Source organism: Pseudopipra pipra, chromosome 1 (assembly GCF_036250125.1).
Source record: "Pseudopipra pipra isolate bDixPip1 chromosome 1, bDixPip1.hap1, whole genome shotgun sequence".
Lineage (NCBI taxonomy): Eukaryota > Metazoa > Chordata > Aves > Passeriformes > Pipridae > Pseudopipra > Pseudopipra pipra.
Window position 1 is genome coordinate 155823810 of NC_087549.1, and position 19877 is coordinate 155843686.

Consider the following 19877-nt stretch of genomic DNA (forward strand, 5'->3'; position numbering starts at 1 on the left):
TCCTTCGTCTGCTCCCACTGCTTATTCCCAGCACCTCAATTTGGGTGCCTCAGAAACACTTCTGAGGCGTTGGAGTGTGAATGACATTGTGGTGAAAGTCACTGAAGGGCTTTGCCAAGTTGCAGTAGAGCTTCTCTGGACCTTCTGAAGCCTGGTTCCAAACAGCAGGGCAGCTCCATGGGGAATGCCACCATTACCCCATCTCAGCTGAGGGGAGTAATGAGTCACCAAACCAAATTCGGTACTGGCTTAGGTAAAAGTAACCTGAGTGCATTGTGCTGGTGTTCAGGCAGAGTAAAATTCAATCAGAAATAGAGTATTAAACACACACATGCACAGACACATGCACACAAAAATGTATCTGAGACAATTTCACCAAGCTGGAAGCAATTACATGCCAGATCTTTAGGGAGAAGGAACTTGAACAGAAGGGGTTGGGGGGGGAAGTAAAGCGTAATTAGAAGTGTTTAAAGAATATCTTACTGGGTACCAAAAGGTTAAAATGAAAAGGAAGGTTTCACTGCTTAAAAACATGTCAGTCAGGGTTGAGAGGAGACATGAACTGTTCACTCTGTGTCCTGGTAGAAGGGACAGGGACAGGCAGAGGGAGCTGCCTGCGTGGTGCTGCCGCGGCTTGTGCAGCTGTGTCTGTGTGTGTGTAAAAAGTGATAAAATTACCAGCAACATGATAAAGTAATGGATAAGTGCTGAGCAGGAGCTGGAAGCTGCACCAGTCAGAGGCTGGTGGCACCGATGTGGCCCAGCACAGCCAGCTGGAGCCACGGCAAGGCTCCCACTGCCATTCAGCCCTGTGCCAGTGCTCCCGGCCCAACATCCGCCGTGAGTGATTAATTGTGAGCAGCCCTCAAAGTGACCCTCCTGGCTTTGTGGGAAGCATTCCAGGTCCTGGCGTTCCCAGACTCGCTGTGGCTGTGGCCACACAAAGGGTTGTGTCAGTTTGTTCTGGGCTCATGGCTCTGCACCACGCTCCGTGCCCGCCGGCGCTGGGGAGGAAGTTAAATGCATTTGGTAAATGATGGTGATGAGGAACTGAGGAACAAAGTCACCAGTGAGGTAAGAGCACCAGCACAGTGCAGCTGCTGGGGAGAGCCCCCCAGCACCTCCTCCCTGGGGACAGGGGTGTCCCAGCTGATGGAGACACTGACACTGCCTGCCCCATGGAGAGCTTCCCAGTTTGGGGACGTTTGCCCGAGTCTGTCAGAATAGGCTGAACAGGAACCAGCAGAGTTACAGTGAAAAGGGTTTTTTCAAGTTTATTAGGAGCTAACAAATCCTAACCCAAGCATTCCTTCATTACTGCATGGGAATAGTAGAATGGCTAATAAGGAAAAAAAGTGAAGTGCTCAGTGAACACTTGTGTTGGTGTCTGGGAAAGGCAAGATGATGTATCTCAGCACAGAATGATGAATTCTTCATATTCCAACTGTAATTAGGCAGCGAATTAAACAGCAGGTAGGAGATGTGGACATCTTGGAATCAGCAAGGCTGAATTATTTAATTCAGGAATTCTAGAAGGTGTTGTTAAGGTCTTTTTGATGTGTGGATGGTGACAGTCAGTTTGGGACTGGAGAGGACTTCCAGAGGGCTCAGGTTCATGGATCTCTGTGTCTACAGTATGAGAAGGAAAATGATGGACTGGAAAGGGCTGTAAAAACCAGGAACTGCTCCCAGAACACATTGTAGAGAAAGATTTGAGGAGCTCAATTTGTTTAGTTTATCGGAGAAAAGGTTAAGAGAGAATTTCAACACCATCTGTAAGTACCTGTATAGGAAGAGAAATTTGGAGAGAGCTCTTTATCAGATAAAAGGTACCAGGATCCAGTGATGGTGACAGGAGGAAGACAACTCAGACCAGAAATAAGGCCCAGATTTCAGCAGTGAAGGCAGTTAACCACTGGAACCACTTACCCAGAGTGGCAGTGATCTCTCTGGCACCGGCAGTGCTCGAGTCGGGATCAGATTTTCTGACAGATCCATCCTTACTCAGGAAGGCTTGACTTGCAGGCAGACCTGTGGTGTGACTTAGTGCTGAGCAGCAAAGCTCAGGCAGTCCAAGGGCTCCTTTGGCTGCTCCTGGCTCCCAGTCCAGGCATGTCATCACTCTCCCAGTGGATCCACCTCTTCCCTACACAGCTCCAGCCTCCCTTCCTTGGCCATGGAGCTGCTCGGTGGGTGGACATGGGGTGCCTCAGCTGGTTTTAAGGCTCTGTGTGGGGGCTTGGTGTGGGCAGAGGTCATGCTGGAGAGGACAGAGGAGCTGTGGCTGCCTGCGGTTTCCAGGCTGGTGATGTGCTCTCGGTGCAGGACTGTGGGGGCAGTGTCACTGTTCCCAGGTTTCTCAGGTTTGCTGGGTCTCGTAGCTCTGTACGTGGGGTCATCCGCCGTCTGAACCAGAGGTGAGTTGGGGTGTGGGCTGGAGAAGCCCTGGCTTATCTCGTGTGCTCCAGAGGAGGTGTCATGGCCAGCCCAGGCTCTCGGTCCTCTCAGAGGCATCGGCACCACACAGGGCTGTTTGTCCTGGCAGTTTGTACCCACCATGGGTCAGCTTTGGTGGGAGCTGGGGTGTCACAGAGTCACTTAGCACAGCAGATATCCAAAACCATGCTCTCCAAAGGCAGCACTGAGAGAGGAGGGAGATTCTTTGTGTCAGAGCAGCTGTGAGGCCCAGTGCATGGCAATGGCTCCCGCTGTGTGCAAGCTGCCAGATCCTGATGGCCCTGCTGTGGAGCTGGGCTGGGAAACCTCAGTCACCCACGGTTTGGATCAGTGATTCCACACAGACACTCGCTGTTGGCAGAGCTGGGAAGGACACCCGTCCATCTGTCGCCCCAGAACATTCCCCCTCATGCCTGGGACTGTATGGGTGCTTGGCTTGGTGGTCAGCTCCTGAGCAAAACGTGGAGGTTGATGTCTTTCAAATCACACATCTCCATCCCAGTGCTCCTGGGAGCCACCCCACGTGTTTTGGCCTTATTACCAGTGGGAACTGTTCCTGAGGAAGGACCTGACGATGTCCCAGTAACAGCATGCAGTGCTTCCTTCAGAAAGCCAGCCTCACAGAGACTCCTGGCTCCAGAGCACGGATGGCTCTGGGAACAGCAGCCACAGGGGCTCCCAGGACAGCTGTGTTTGTGCCATGTCAGCTGCCAGCCCGTTGGCAGGGAGGGGTGAGTTATGTCCTCCCCAGCAGGGATCTTACAGACAGGCAGCTCTACCAGGCTCCTTGGCTCTCACCTCCCCCCAGGAACCCGTTGGTTTCTGAGAGTGGAGGAGTTTCCCACCAGCTGGAGGTGGGTTCCCATCCAGCTCCATGTGTTGGGGTCCCAATGGCTTTTGGGGAGGCTTTGAGACAGGCTTGGCTGCGGGCACCAGCAGAGCAGTACACTAAGGTGTAGTAATCCTGGTTCTTATTTGAAATAAATGGCAGTCAGTTGGCAACAAATACCCTAAAATTTTGGTGAAGGGGCAGCGGTGACTGATGACTCCTTGGGACACCGTTTGGCAGAGGGTCAATAGCATTAACCTGTACTGTGCTACTAGCCTCTACAGTACCAGAGAAAACAGGGTTTGCTCCATGGCAGGGTGTCCTCACCCCATCCTGGAGCACCTCCATCACCATCTCATGCCACATGCTGACAGTCCTTCTGCCCCATGGTGCAGCAGCAGTGTCCTTCTGCCTGTGCTGGAGCAGGGCCTAGCACTCCAGAGGAAAGACCTGTCCTGTCCTTGGCCATGAACCCAGGGGGATCCCCAAACTGCCTTCAGCTGGTGCCTCTTTAAAATTCAGCATAGCCCATTCCCCATACCGAAGCTGGGTTCCCCTGTGCTGTAAGGGCCTGGAAGCAGCACCAGCATAATGTCACCAGGAAATTTCACCAGACCCTTTGCATTATTTTGCCAAATTTCTCTTGAAAATATTAAAGAGACCCTAAAAAGATCTGTAAGTGACTCTGCAAATGATCTCCTTCCCAGCTGATGGTGCCCCTTTGGCTAACTCACCTTTATCCTGTTCCCTGGGCAGCCACACCTTAACAAAGAATTCCCAGTTTGCTCTGATCCAGGTATTTCACCAAAGGGTCCGGGCTGCCACGTGTCACGCCTGGGAAGAGGCCATTCTGGTTTCAGGTCTTTTTCCATCCACTGCCACATCCATCAGTTGGGCTGTACTGAAAAGACATCATGGAGCCTTGGGTCACACCGATGTGGCCACGTGAGTCTCTTGGGGGGTTGAGGAAACAGTGACTGGGGAGGGACTTGAGGGGCTGTCAGCAGGTTGGGGTTTTGGCCCCTGGAGGTGTTGGCTCAGGGACAGATAATATTTACATGTAGCTGTCTATTCACCTGTCACTTGGCTTGCCCAATTTACAGGGGACATATCCAGCAGCTGCCAGGGTGTTGCTTCCAAAGGGACACAATTCCTGAGAGCTCTGGCCTTGCTGGGATCACCCAGGAGCTCCCTGGAACACGCCGGAGTTGAGCGGGGCAAGGTCCATGAGCTGAGTGAGTGGATGGGCTCTGGGGGAGTTCCCCCACAGCTGGGTGACTCCAGGCAGTGAGAATGAGGTGCCAGGAGCTTGGAGGGGCTGGAGAGGCTGATGGAAACTGTTCCTTCGTTCAAAATGGAATTTTGGGTGCTCGTGGCAGCCTGCACTGCTCCTCCTCGGAGTGTTGGATGGGCACATCCTGGCAGACTGGGGCTCCCAGCATGGCTGAGTGGGGGTGCAGAGTGAAGATCTGGGCTCCCTGGAGCCCTGCAGGACTTTCCCCTCTGAGGAAGCAGCTTCTCCCAGCCCCTCTGTTCTCCTCTCTTCACCTTCCTCTCCCCTGTAGGTGTGGCTGTGGACACGGGCTGTTTGTTTGCTTGGGGGCTTGGGGCTGGCGGGCACTGCCCGAGTGCTGGACAACCTGTTCTCATCCCATCCCATCCAGTCCTGTCCCAGGACCCAGCTCATCCCGGCCTGGGGAGAGCAGCATTGTCCCTGCTCCAGTGGCAGCAGGCTCCCTCCCACGAGGAGGCGAGAGGAGATGGATGCAGCAGTCAGGAGCAGAGCGCCAGCTAATTACCCTTCCGAGTGTGTCTTGTAAATTAAGGGCTAATTAGAGGCAAAGTCAGTGTCATGGTTTTACACGTGTTTCTGTGGTGCTGAACAAGGGAGGGAGGGGGAAGCATGCAGCAGCCGGGCTGGAGGCAGCGAGACAGGGGCACTGCAGGGTCCTGGCAGCTCAGGGTGCAGGGTGCTGAGGCCCTGGCAGCTTGGGGTGAGGGTCCTGGCAGCTCAGGGTGCAGGGTGCTGAGGCCCTGGCAGCTTGGGGTGAGGGTCCTGGCAGCTCAGGGTGCAGGGTGCTGAGGCCCTGGCAGCTTGGGGTGAGGGTCCTGGCAGCTCAGGGTGCAGGGTGCTGAGGCTCTGGCAGCTCAGGGTGCAGGGTCCTGGCAGGTCAAGGTGCAGAGCACCGTGTCCCGGTGAGCCCCGTGTCAGATCCTGGCAGGCAGGATCTGCAGCCAAGGCTCGCAGGTGATCCCTGCACAACAAAGCAGGGAAAGGGGATTTTTGGTATGGGGTTGGTACAGAGAAGAGGAGGGTGGGAGGCACCTGCCATGCTGGCGATGAATGAGGGGTGGCAATGATGATGATGATGATGATGGTGGGTGGCAGACATGCCTGGTGCAGGGCTGGTGGCCACATCACCCCTCTGTTCTCTGGAGGGGAAATTTGGGCTCTTGAGCTGTCCTGTCAGGCACGTGGCTGTGCCCAGGTACCAGCAGCATATGAACAGCATCCCTTGGGTTTTCATGGAAACAGCAGGAACAGAAATGTACATTTATGTACAAACTTTGGGGCTCCCTGTGGGATTTTATGGGTCTCTGCTCTTCGTGAAGGGTGGTCCAGCACAGAGAAAGGTTGCCCAGAGAGGTTGTGCCATCTGCCTCATCAGAAATGCTCCAAACCTGTCAGACAGTCAGGGCTGCTGGATGGGGGGGATCTTGCATGAGCTGGAGCTGGACGGGATGATACCAGACCTTCCTTCCACCTCAGCTGTGCTGGGATCCACAAGAGCCTAGTGGGGCTGGTTTCACACAGATGAACTGCCCTGGCTGTAGCAGCTTTTGCTGGGGACCCACTCCTGCAGGTGTCCATTTGTTCTGTGGGAGGTTCCCACTGCCACAGCAGTCCCACTGAACCCGGGGCTCAGTTCCTCGTCACGGCTCGTAGCCCGGCTTTGCCGTGGCCGTGGAGGGGTCGGTGTGCCAGGGCTGGAGCTGTGGTGTGCAGTGCATGGAGCCATTCCACGGCCCTGCCCTGGCCATGGCCGGGTGGGCTGCAATGGGAATCCCAGCTGGGAATCCCAGCTCAGCATCTGTGCCTCCGGGCGTGGAAGGAGGAGACTGTATCTTCCGAGTAGGAAAGGTGCCCCTTTGCTCCACCCTGAGCTCCCAGAGCACGTCCTCTGCAGTGGCTGGAGCTGAATGCCCTGAGGGAAGCACAGGAAGGGGCTGGTGGTGGGGAGGTGCAGTGAGGTCCCTCGGGGCAGTGCTCTCCTCCATGGCAGATTGCCTGCAGACTGAACAGGATGATGTGTGCTCCCTGTCAGAACTGCCCTGTTTGCTGTTCTCAAAATTTTGGGTGTTCTTGTAATCCAGAAACACTTGACCTGTTTTGAATCACTGAGTGATCTTGTCCTCTGTGACAGCCTCTGGTCCTAAAAACACCCCTCTCTCAGGAGTTCGGGTTCCTGGGCACAGTCACAGGGGTTTCCAGCGAGTGGGAAGAAGCATTTCCACCTGCTGTTCCCATCTTACAGACGTCTGTTCCCCTGCTTGTCTCTTTGACACCCTCTGTTTGGTTGCCCACTCTCTCCCAGTGCCTCCTGCATGGCTGGATTTTACTGCCAGGGACACACAGAGAGTGAAGTTGAGGAATGAGGGTGGGCATGGTGGCCCTGGAGTGGGTTTGGGTTTGCCGAGGTGCTGGAGGCAGTAGTGAAAATCATGAGCAGACCATGAACTCCAGCTGTGGGAAAGCTGTGTGCCAGGATCCCCAGCTGTGCATCCTGGGGTGCTGCACTGAAACCCACCAACTGGGGTCTCTCTGGGAAGTGGGGTGCACTGGGCTCATCTCTCAGCACCCTTGGGGTGATGCACCAGCACCCCTTGGGAGAGGAGAGACAGAGAGCCTGTCCTTATGCAGGGCCACTGGACGAATGTGGCATCAGGTATGGGACACTGTGCCTTCTCCCACCGTGCTTCGGGGCAGCAGTGGGGCTGCACTCAGTTCCTGTCTCTCTTGCAGGGGCTCCCCACTCGACCAGCAGCACGTCCTTGCACTCCGAGCGCTCCATCAGCGGCATCAACCTGGTGGGCTTCAGCTCCAAGCCAGATGGGATGCACCAGCGCTCCTACTCCGTGTCCAGTGCAGACCAGTGGAACGAGGCTGTGGCTATCCCCGGCAGCTGCCCCAACCCCTGTGAGTAGCCCTTCTGGCCCCTCTCCCCTTACCTGTGGCAAGTGGGGGCTCATTTCATCGATGGGGCAGTCCTGAGCTCTGCCCCGTGGCTGCAGGTCTGGAGTTTGCTCATGGGTGTCACACACAGCCTCTGGGCCTCACTGGGGCTGTCCCCCTTAGCGAGGGTGGGCTGGCAGTGTCCCAGCCAGGGGAGAAGCTCTCCTACTGGGCATGGAGAAGGTCCAGCCAAGGGATGCTGCTCCACAGCAGGACGGTTCCGACCTCTCTGCTCTGACCTCGCTCCCAGCTCACCATGCCAGGGGTAACTACTGCTTTCCCTATCTCTGCTCCTTGCCGGCACCCCCATCTCCCAGATTTTGGGGCAGCTGAACAAATAGGAGTGATTCCTGTCTCTGGAGCACACACTGAGCACGGCCCGCCCCCTCCCCCCACGCTCACTCGCTCTCCGTGATGTTTCAGGACAGTTGAGTGAATTAAAATAATTCATACATTTCCCAACGTAGCCACTTTGCCGAATTGGAAAATAAATGCTTTTGTGCTGCATTCATCACTCCTTCGTTCCTGGCTCTGCCGCCGCACTAAAAAAGCAGTTAAATGCACATCAAGAGTGGAGGAGCCATTTCCATGCCTGCTCGCCCCTTGTAGTTCTCATTAGCGCGGCAGCCGCCCCCCCGCCCGCTCCCAGGGGCTTTCGCAGTTTAAAGGAGCCTCTTTATGATCATTACCGGAGTCCGACTGTGCGGGCGCCATTTGCAGCTGAGGAGGCTCCTCATTTGTAACTGTGAAAAACTATCAATTTCAGCGCGCCTGATGCAGCGGCTCCATCATTGGCCCCATCAGCTCCCTGCTGGAAGCGAATTAATCAGACTGTTACTGCTGATGGGGCAGCGCGGGCGAGGGGAGCGGAAGGGCGCAGCGCTGAGCGGGATGTGCCGGCAGCCCCTCGCCTCGGACACGGGGGCAGCCCCCGCCGGGGGAGCGCTTGCGAGATGCACCGGACACGGCGCGTCTCCCCGTCCCCGTGCCGGGAGAGGGTCCCGGCGAGGCCGTGCCCGGCCCGTGGGAGCCGTGAGCGCAGGCAGCGGGAGCCTCCGAGCCCCGGTGTGCACAGCAGCAGCTCTGACACCCTCGTGCAGCACCGCGGCCGGAACACGAGGCACCTCGGCACAGGTGAATTCTGTGGCACAGCCCCTGTGGAGAGCAGCTCCCTGCCCCAGTGCCCTCCTGCCTCAGGAGCTGTTGTGGCAGGTCTTATCCCTCCTCCCGGCGGCCCCACTGCAGAGCTGAGGGCTGTGCACTGGCCTGCCGTGGCCTGGCCTGGGTGTCATAGGAGAGCCATCCAGTCCCTGCTCTCCATCCCTCTGCTCCCCATCCTCCTGCATCCTGTCCCTCGGCCTCCCCAGCCCCCCCGCTCCATTACTCTCCTCCTATCCATGGAGGAGCTGTCCATGCTCGAAGCACCCAGACCAATCTGCCTCTTCCATTCACAGTAACTGGAGACTGACAAACGGGAGCTGAGCTGCAGGGTCTGTTGTGGCAGGACAAGGAATAACATTTTTAAACTAAAAGCAGGTGGATTTATCCCTGGAAATGTTCAAGGCCAGGTGGGACGGGGCTTGGAGCAACGTGATCTAGTGGAAGATGTTCCTGCCCATGTCAGGGGATGGGATTGAAATGATCTTTGGTCCCTTCCAACCCAAGACTTTCTGTGATTCTCTGCTGCTGCTCCTCCCCATGACACAGGGGTAAGATGTCAGCTCAATGCTCAGTGTGTCCCAGCCTGGTGGCTGTTTGTCCACTCTTGGGTCCTGCTGCACTGTGCTGGACCCCGAACCCTGTGGTCACTCCTGCCTGGCCATACCCTGTGTTAGTGCTCCACAGACATGTAACGGGGCCAGCTGTGTTGGAGGGCCTATGGCACACGAGGGACCACCAACCCAGGGGTCCCAGGGGTCCCGGGGCTGTGTCCATGGACTGTGTCACCCACAGCCACAGCAGAAGTGGATTCTCAGCATCACAAGAGAAGGGGGCATTTGGGGGTGGGCAGTGCTTTCCACATGGCACAGAGTGCCGAGCTGAGCAGCATGACCACCCCTCCACCAAGGGACTGAGCACTGTGAGGGGGTCCCTGCACCACATCTGAACCCCAGCTCTTCCAGGGTCCAAGCTCTCTGCTGTGTTTCCAGCTCTACATGGCCAGGCAGGTGAATAATATTCCTCTGCTCAGAGCAGATTTTAGGCACATGCCGAGGGTGTAGGCTGTCCTCCTGACACCTGAGGACAGGCTGCCTGCTCCAGTTGTGCCCTGGAATGCACACAGAAGAGGGATGGACAGGGACGTACGGTCATGTAAACGTGCTCCAGCACATTCTATGTCTGTCCTTTATGGAGGAGCTCTGTGACCCACCTGTGGGGTCCCGGAGCCACCCATAAGACTGGTTGGTTTGGAGATGGAGCCCAGGAAGTCCCATGCGTGCCTGTGGAGGGTTCCATGGTGAGACAGGGACCTGGAAGTCCTTGGGTGGATCAGAGGGGCTCACTGGCCCTGCTGGGGAAGGAGGGGGAGCGAGCAACACCTGATCTTGCAGAGGGAGTATATTCCACATGCTGCCCCCCCTACTGCCATCCCAACCCCATCCCACCATGGCCCTGGAAGCCCCCAGCTCTGGTGCTGGGCAGTAAGAGCAGGGACAGGGGCAATGATCCCTTGGGGATCGGGAGGTGCCAGGCTCACGGCTGGCTTGCTGGGAGCGCAGAAGGGCACGACCCCACTCACTGAGCCTGGAGGGGGGCAGAGTGCTGGCAGCACAGAGTTTGGCCCGGGGGGCATCCTGGTGAGCAGGTGGGCAGCAGAGGGAGGCTGGAGGCACCATGTGTAGCCACTGACGAGAAAGTTCAGGTCCCCTGCGACTTGCGGCTGGGAGCTGAAGGTGCCTCACACCTGCTCTAAGCACAGTCCTGTAACAGGATCAGTAATTTATATTTATAAAACTGGAGTCTGATTTTATTAGATTTATCTCTCCTAATTGTCAAGGGTGAGCTATTTCCCTGTGGATAAATAGCATCAGAAACACCCTACTAGTCTGTGTCAGTGCAGGAGAAGCCCGAGTTGGGATGGATCCAATGCTGCGTCCTCTCCCATCCAATGTGAGTGGGACACTGGCTGCCCTCTGACCCCTGGGAGGTCCTGGGCTCTTTCCCTCTGTGCTGCTCTGTATCCCTCTGTTCCCCTCTCCACCCCACTGCTGATGTTTGTCAAGACAGATCAAGCCCCAGAGAGCCAGTCTGACCAAAGCAGGCTGAACTGGGGAAGCAGAGGCTGGGCTGGGGTGGGAGAAGGGCTTGGCAGGTCCCCACAGTCCCGCTGCTGGAACTTGTGTGATGCTGTGATTCCTTTCTTAATTCCAGGTGCCACAGAACATGGAAATGAAGGGTCAGGACTTGATGGGAAACACTAGGCTGTGGCAGAGAGCACGGCAAGCTGCCTGAAGCAGAGGAGCTGCCATCTGTGCCCTGGGGGTGGGTGGACACTGGAGAGGCAGGAGTGGATTTAGGAGAGGGTTAACAGTGCAGCGAGGGCTCCTGCGCCTCGTTGCCTTCCCCGGAGTCTGCATTTTTATGCTGATTGGAAGCCTGCGCTGTGTGTGCTGCTGAAATTGAATGTCAGGCTTTTGATTTTGTTGCTGGTCTCTAATGAAATTTGACATTTAATGGTGAGTGCAGCGGCAGCGTGTGTGTGTGTGATCGGAGCTTGATTAGCGCACTCTAATTGACAGTAATTAGGCAGCTCCCTGATTGTTTCTAATTCTGCTATTAATTGTAAGGAACAGTATGATTGAGGATAAATTTGGTGCGTTGCTGCTGGGGATGCAGCTTCTTCAGCTCCGTATCGGAAGCCTATTGAGCCCATCATGCTCAGGTTCCTGAGTGTGGCAACCCCAGTCACCTCGTCTGGCAGAGCGGTGCTGGGGGGGCCAGTGCTTCTGCAGAGGCTCTGCAGATCCTGGGGCCTGGATCTGCCCCGGGGGCACCGAGAGCACCTCCTGGGTCCGTCCCTTCCCTCGTGCAGCCCCGTGAGGACGCTGCTGCTGAGCTGCTCCCACAGGGACACGTGCTGGGGGGTGGCACATCAGGCTGCCTCAGTGATGCCACTGTGCGTGTCCCGGCTGCATAGGTGCCAGAGCTGCCCCTGTGTGATCATCCCACATGGATCTTGGTGTGGAGCAGATCCAGCCTGACTCTGCCCAATTTGCTGCCAGCCCTGAGCTGGAGTGAGTGTCAGAGTGGCCCCGTGCCATGGGGCTGAGCGGCCACTTCCCTGTCTCACGTGGCCATATGGCCAGGCAAGTACCAGGGCTGACTCCTGGACACCTGGGTGTCTCTGGAAAGAGCAGACTGTCACTGTCCCGCTGTACATGACTTGCCTTTTCTTTGTCCCCAGCTAATGGTACCGCCGACTCGCTCAGCTCCAGCCCAAACATTTCCAGCACCGCCAGCCCGAAGCTGGAGCCGCCTCCGTCACCACATGCCAACAGGAAGAAGCATCGCAGGAAAAAGAGCACAGGGACGACTCGGCCTGATGGTCCCAGCACAGCAGCAGAAGGTAGGAAGGGTCTGGCAGCACTGCCATCTCGGAGCACCAGGCATCCAGGGCTCCTGTGAGGTTCGGGGAGGATCTGGGGCTCAGAGTGCTCCTCATCCAAGTCTTGATAGGGATCTGGGGCTCAGAGCCTGATGTGGGACTTGATGGAGACCTGGGGCTCGGAGCACTCCTTGTCTAAGCAGCTTGTGCTGAGGAAGGAGAGAGGGAAAAACCAGCCTTTCTGGTCTGCCCTTCCCTCCATTTCTCATGCTCAGTGCAGGCAGGACCACTGTCATGCCCGTGCCTGCACAGACCCTCAGTGGTAATAATAATTACTAACTGTAGTCACAGGCCTGAGAGCACACCACATGGTTAATGGGTGCAGACACTTTCCACCACAAGAACCTATTTCTGTTTTGGAAATTGGCCAAACTTTCATTATTTAAAGGACCTGCGCTGGGCACCTGCCTGAAGCCAGAGGTCTTCTGGAAAAGCTTGTCTAGTTCAGGTGACCAGCTGAAGGCATGTGCACTGCTTAGCCAGTACTCAAAGCACTGATGGTTTTTGTGTTGAGAAATTCTGGTAATTGTGGTTGCTGAAGAGGGACCCAAAGCTTGGCAGGAGGCTGCAAGGCATGGGGAAGCATTCTGCTAGGAAAAGCCACCCAGATTTATCCAGGTAGAGATGAGCCTGGCAGCCACTTTCTCCAAAACCTGCATCTGTGATTAGCCTCTGGAAAAAGCAATCCTCAGTCTGAGATTTTACTTCATTCTTGGTAGTCCTGTCCCACAGCACTCAATAAGCTTTTGTAGTGAACCAAAGATGTGATTCAGATGGGAGGAGGGTTCAGTACAAGTGTTGGAAGCTAATGACTGCTGCAAAACAAACCAGAAAATGTTAGTCTGTACCTTAAGCTGCTGCAGCTGTCCTGGCACCCTGCTCCATCACAGGTCCACCCGCAGCCCAGCAGCCCAGGTGTCCCATGGCAGAACTGCTCTCCTCAAGTTCCCTCTCTTAGAAACATTGCAGAGATGATGTGCAGAGTTGGACAGCTCTGTTGTGCTTTCTTTGCTGTTGTAGTTGTCTGCATCTGAAATGCCCCAAGTCTAGGACAGGCTTCTCCTCTGCAAGGGGAAGGCACCTTGGCTGAGGCACCTTGAGCACTGTTTGAGTCTGTCGTACCCGCTGGTCTCATGGTTAGCAAAGCATGGTGTAGCTGCAGTTTGTTCTTAGCTCTGGGTGTATGTTGCCTCCTCAGATCCATTGCTGCCCTTCCTAAATTGGTTTGCGGTTCTCAGCCCGGTGCTTGGCAAAAGAAGAGACTCGTTCTTTGTATGAAGAGTGGGATAGCAAAGGGTAGAATGACTTTGTGCCCACATGTGAAACTTGAGAAAGCAGGTGCTGAAGTACCGTGTCCCATCCTTTAATAATATTCTAAGAAAGAGTTGTAAAGAAGGTCCCAAAGCTGACTTGGGTGTGATATCTGGGTTTATGTTGTGGACATGAAGGCACTCAACTGGCCACAGTGAAGATCAAGGAGTGCAGGACTGATGTGTCAGTGCTTGCAGAGGAGGAGTCTGGTCCTGTGGCTGCTCGGCACAGCTGACAGCATGGGAGAGGTGCAGATGCTGGGACCTCAGGTTACACGGAATGGAATGCAGTGTTGTAATGGAAAAGGTCACTGAACTCGGGAACACTTTTACAAAGCATTCATATGGACTAACCACTGCTCAAAATCTTGGGTGCCCAGGCCTGTAGTCTTTGAGCCATCCCAGTTTTTTCATCGTTTCATAGGGGTATTTTTTCAGACGTGCTCACTCTGCGTGTCCTTCCTGATTTGGCATCATCCCTGGAAGGTGGAGTGGGAGAGGTGGAGCATGAGGGCATCACAGTATTTTCTGTTGTTCCCTGCCCTGGTCCTTGGCCATGGCAGTGAGCTGGGCAAAGGCCTGTGTTACCTGCAGTGATACCTGGGCCTTGTCTCCATATGGTTAATTTGGAGCCCTGTGAGGTGTTGGAGTAATGTAACTTTTTCCTACAGTGTGCATTCCTTCACATTTATCAATATGGAACTTCATTTGCCAGCAAAGTGTCAGTTCCCCACCTTCATCCGTCACTTGGCAGACCTTGCACGCCGTGGCTCCTCCTGCTGCCAGAGCCTGTGGCACTGGTGCCGGGAGCAGGAGGAATCCCCGGCTGTGATCCGAGTGCTGCCGGTGCTGGGACGTGGGCAATGGGAGCTGCTCTGCCGTGGCAGCGGGAAGGAGCAGTGCAAGCACCACGTGAGTGGTGAGGAGAGCACAGCACAGCAGAGGGGGCATCTGTGACCCACAGGCACACAAGCAGCCCGTCTGCCATGTCTCCAGCCTTTCCAAGCCCCCGTGCCCTCCTCCAGGGGGTGAATGGGTGCAGCTCCCGCCAGCTCAGCGTGGTGGTCGGGCAGAGGCGATGGGAACCAGCTGCTCCCAGGCCTGTGTTGGGACTCAGTGGTGCCCTGAGGTGTTACATGGTGGGTTTCTGCCTTTTGGTTGGCTGTTAACAAATTGACCTTGCATTTATTTTTTAAGTAATCTACTGTGTTAGAAGACTGGTCCGATTGCAAAATTGGACTTCCAAAGGCAAGATCACTTCTGTTGTGCTCCCAGCTCCCCCTGTGTGAGCAGGATGCCTTGCTGTGGGTCGAGGGGCTGCACCCAGCGTCCATGCCAGCAGGACCTGCTCTGAGTCCAGGGAGTGGCCACTCCTGCTGCACTTAGAGCTTCCCATCTTCATCCTGCTGTAGCCAGTTCCAGCAGCAAAGAGCTGTGTGCGCCGTTTTGGGGAGAGAGGGGCGTCTCTGTCAGGAGAGGGTCTTTGTGCACCCCTGTGCTCAGTATGAGTTATGGAGCTGGGTCACACACTCCTGTTCATGCAGACAATCCCCTGCCTGCCACACACCTGCTGCCAGGTCTCTTGCCCATGGTACCTTTGTGGGCAACTTGGTCGGTCTCTCTCCTGCTCCCAGCACCAGGACTGCACTGAGAGCTGGCACAGCTCTGGACTCTGTGACAGCTCGTCACCAGGACCAGCAGCCCAGGGCAGAGGCAGAGGAGCAAGTGACTCTGGGACTGATGCTCGGGTGGTCGCCCCTGGGCCACTGTCCTGCATGAGACAGAGAGACTGGCGCAAGCACAAGGAGGTGCTGAGCCTCCACATGAGGTCCCATACCAATGTCTGAATGGATGGCAATCAGTTCCAGCCATGAACCCAGAGCTGAGCATTGCCCCATGTCATGGGCATGGCCATGGGTTTATCTCATGGACTGGTGTCCATAAGTATGCCTGATCCCTCCTTGAATTTTTTTTAGCTGCTCTTGAACAGTTCCAGCAGTTTTTTTCAGAGCAGGGTAATCTGAGCTTTTTGCTTTCACATAACACAGTGAAAGTGTGAAATCAGTGTGCTGGGAGTGGGGCTGATGTGCCCTGTGGCAGAGCGGCCGTCCCTTGTGGCTGAGCTGCCATCCCTTGTGGTGGTCCTCCCTCTGTGGAGGGTTGTCTGTCCTGGCACAAGCGTGAGCACAGCCCAGTGATGAGCCATGCTGCCCATCAGCTCAGGCCAGTGTGGCTGTGTGGGGAGCACTGTGGCCGGACGCCCCAAAACCAGGAGCTGCGTGGGGCTGGGTGCAGTGTCAGGCTCAGCCTCTGTCACAGTATTCCTCTGGGCAGGAGCAGCTGTGGGGGTGTGTGAGGGAGCAGGTTTGGGCAGTGCCCAGACTGCCTTCACCTTCCTGTGCCTGCCCCACACCTGTGAGCGGGGCACGAGCGGCTCAGGTTAGCATCCTGGGAAAGTTAGTGAGGTCTGGGGATAAATTGCCATCAGTTTATCTCATTTAGGAGGTAATCAGAGCCAGGGACGTGCGGAGCAATTGAATCTTAGTTGTTCTGAAGTATCATAAATCAAACGAGCTGTTGCTATTTTACATGGGCTCATGTTAAAGAGAGCGCAGTGTCAGGCTGCCAGGGAGCATCCACAAACTATGGCAGGCGTGGGATTGGGCTGCCGGGGATGTCACCAAACCGGGGAGTGCGGCTCAGGCTGTCAGGGAGCACCCACAGGCTGGCAAACGTGTGTCAGGCTGTCAGGGGATGAAGATGCTTGTCACCACAGTGGGGTTGCAGTGTCAGCCCGCAGGGACCATCAGAGAAGTCTGCTCAGATCAGAGCCCAGCAAAGTGTCATGGCCAAAAGTGCCCCATCCTGCCACGGAGCAACCCAGAGCCTCCCTGCAGCCACAACTCCTCTGTGCCTGAGACCCTCTGCCCCTGTCCTGAGAGCCAGGAGGGCCCAGGAGCCACCAGACACAGCTGAGGGCAGCGGCACCTTTGCGACGCTCCCTGCGCCAGCCTCCCCATGGCTGCCAGAGCTCCGGGGATAATGAACTTCTCATGTGCTTAAAGAGTGATGCAGGGTGCATGGCGAGAAGCTGACAGCCCCTTAATGTGCTTCTCAGTGGCGGCCAAACGACGCGGTTTTGTCTTTGTTTTTTAGTTTTAAAACCCACGGGAAATTGATGGCCAGTAAAGAGTTGTGTTGGGGCGATGTGCGTGATTAATGCCAACTGTCAGGGGCTGTCGGAGGCCGATCGCGGTGAGCCGGGAGCCGAGGCTGAGCCGCACTCCCCAGATTGCCGGGGATTCCAGCTGCCATCGCTCAGCTCCCGCCTGCCCCACACAGCTTGTGTCACCCGCGCGCTTCCTTCCGCCAAGCCTCTTAATTCAGTGCTAACAAGTCACTCCTGCTCATTACAGACCCTGGAGCTCCCTGCTCCGTCCTGGCTCCTGCCGGGCATCGCTGCACCACAGCCAGTCCTCCATCTCCAGCAGCTCCCACCCCCTCGCTCTGTGGTTCCTGGAGGACCTTGTGCAGCTCCGTGTTGCCCCCCTGAGAGACCCTCATGTGCACACCCCTGACCCCACCACAAGCCTCCGCTCACACCACAAAGCCCGTACTGTACATGCCCTCCCTCCTGTGCCCACAGCGTGGCCCCCCCACCCCAGTGCCTGCACACACTTCCATGGCCCTTCTGCCACCTCCCAGCCCTGCCACGCTGTGCTCATGCTGCACCCTGTATGGCATCCGCCCCCCATGTACCCAGAAATGACACTCTTTGACCCTTACATGACCCCCTGCACACCCTGTGTACCTGCAGTGTCCCTCAGGAGCACCTGCTCCTCCTGACACACTGTGTTCTTCCCCACACACACATATTTGAGACCCCGCCGTGTGCCCTCTGTTCTGCAACTCAGTGTGCCCATCCCTGCTTGAGCCCCCGTGGCTGCCACCCCCCGCACCCGTGCTGTCCCCCGTGGGGACGTGCCAGCTCAACCTGGGGCACTGCTGGATCCGGGGGCGCCGGGACAGCGGGCGCTGTTCCTGCTGCGCTCTCCTCGGCTGTCCCCGCGGAGGGGCCTGTCCCTGTCGCACTAATACAGGTTGGGAATATTGGGTTTAATGATCTGCAAAATGAGGAGGCAGCGAGCTGACATTTACGAATGGTGCTGCATCCTTCTCTTCCCAGACGCCTGCTAATTTGTTGATATCCCAAACACCTCGTAATGATGTGGTACAGTGGCAGCTTGCAAACAAGCATCCTGAGGCCAGGGGCTGCTGGCTGCCCTGCTCCAGGACCCTTCTCACAGGCTTGGCAGCCAGAGAGCGGAGCTGTGGGCCAGGGTCTCCCTGCACCTCAAGCAGGACCTGCCCCTGGTTTCTGCCATGTGCCCCACACACTGGAGGCATCCCCTCACCTCCTCTTCTCTCTGTGTGACCTCCCACTCACCAGGGCATCTGGAGACACTTTGCTATGGCAGCAAAAAGTGGGAGAAGGAATGGAAGTGGGAGAAGGGCAGTGTGGAGGGAGAGGCTGGATGTGACTGGGAGATGGAGAAGAGCAGAGGTGGGAGAGGAGACTTCTGCTTGAAAAATAGGGCTCAATGCAAGCTCTGCTTCCTGTTTTGCTGATGTTGAGTGTGATCCTGCTCCTCCCTGCCTGACCTGCTGGGATGCAGGGAAGGTGTTCCACACTATCCTGTGCACCCCTCTGCTTGGGAAGGAGCCACTCAGGGAGCCATCTGACACGGAGGGCTCTCTGTGCCTGGGGTGCTGATGTGGAGGTGCTCCTGCCATCCCTGTGCTGAGCTCCCCCAGCCCAGCCTGCTGGGGTGGGAAGTGCTGCCCTGGGCCTTTGGGCTGGCATGGGGGAGCTCTGTCCAGTGCTCTGTGTGGGGAGGGAATTGCTGCCCTGTGTCTGAGTGCTTTGGAGCATGGTGCTGCCATGGTGGGTGAGGAGCATCAGGGACCAGAGGGACACTGCTCCATCCTCTGTGTTCTCACACAGTGCTTTGTGTCCTGGTGCCTGTGGGACAGGGGAGCAGCCCCCCTGTATTGCTGTTTGTGCTCTGAGTGTGCTGCCTCAACCTGTGTGGGGGCACCTCGGGTAGGGCTGAGGGATGGGGCCAGCCTGCTCCACTGCAGCTCCCTGTGGGGACACGCTGGCCTGGGGTGACCTGCTGCACCCCAGGGAGAAGCACAGCATCCATGGGAAAGGAGGTGGGAAGTGCTGCTCCCCTGGCTCCGTGTTGGGGTCCCCACGGGGGCGTCTCTGGTCTGAGTGATGATGTGGGGTGTAGCCAGAGCCCTTTGCAGAGCAGGACTGAGCTCTGCCCTATCCTGTGCTGAAGCTGAGGGGTTTTTAGCCCTCTGATATACCCCTTCTGTTCATAGCTGTGCTTCCCACCACTCAGAGCAGAGAAAGGGGCCTTGGCACAAGCTGTGAGGGCAACACTCCAGGACACCACTGTTCCCCTCTCCAACATCCCATAGGTGTCAGCGACAGACCCACCATCCCACTGGGCACCTTGTCCCGGGGCCCCCGTGGGCAGCAGAGCTCTGGCCCTCCCTTGCACCTTGGTGGGCTCTTCCTCACCCTCCTCCTGTCCCTTTGGGCTGGCTCCCGGCAGGGCACACAGGATGTCTCCGTCCCCTTGTTTCTTGCCAGAGGACATGCTTCCTTCCCAAGCTGGTGTGCTGGAGGGGGTTGCTGGCTGCCTGCCCAGCACAGCAGCCTGGGTTGGGATGACTCCCTGGGACTGGTCGCCTGGCTGTGGTCCCTACCAGAGCCGGCTCAGCTCGGCTGCCAGTGGGGTCTGGGTGCCGCATGGCCCCGCCATTCCGGCCGCTCTGCCGTGCCCTCCCTAATTCTGCTCCCATTTGGAGCCCTCGTTGCTGGGCGGCGTTGGAGGGGGGTCGTGGGGTTAACACCCATTAGCAGAGCCGGCTCCCACCGAACTCTGCTCAGCGACTCTTCATGGAGCTCAGTCTTTAAAACATCATCAAAAAATCATCAAGAGAGAGAGGCAGCGCGTTCATTTCCACTGCCCACTAATTCTAATGGAGCTGGTGTAATGGGCTCCCACCAGCACGCCGGGGGGCAGCTGGGGGACGGGCTCTGCCGTCTGGCCCCAGGATAGCCCCTCACCCCAAGGCAGATAGGAAGGTCTCCTGTAGGAGTGGCTTCCTCTGGGACCTGACCCCTGTTGAGTTGGAACTCTAAGGCTCCTCTGGGCTCTGGGAAGGAGCCTGTGCCCACATGTGGGGCAGAAAAGGGAGTTCTGCCAGCTCTGCTTCAGCAGAGGTAGTCCAGACCCTTCTGCCCATGTCATCTGTTTCATGCTATGCTTTCATCCAGCCAGAAATGCCCCTGCCACATTGAAACCTGTACCTCTCCCCAGAAAAAGATGAGACTGCCCTGTACTTCCCCTAAAGCAATGACTT

At 56.7% G+C, this 19877-nt stretch overlaps 1 protein-coding gene across 2 annotated transcripts in view; it reads left to right on the plus strand.

Moving 5' to 3' along the window:
* Positions 1-19877, plus strand: part of AGAP3 (ArfGAP with GTPase domain, ankyrin repeat and PH domain 3) — a 108935-nt gene that overhangs the window by 81658 nt on the left and 7400 nt on the right. For both annotated transcript variants that reach the window (XM_064647729.1, XM_064647648.1), the window contains exons 12-13: positions 7311-7484; positions 11926-12087. In XM_064647729.1, coding sequence (XP_064503799.1) covers positions 7311-7484; positions 11926-12087 — 336 coding nt within the window. The remainder of the gene's footprint in view (positions 1-7310; positions 7485-11925; positions 12088-19877) is intronic.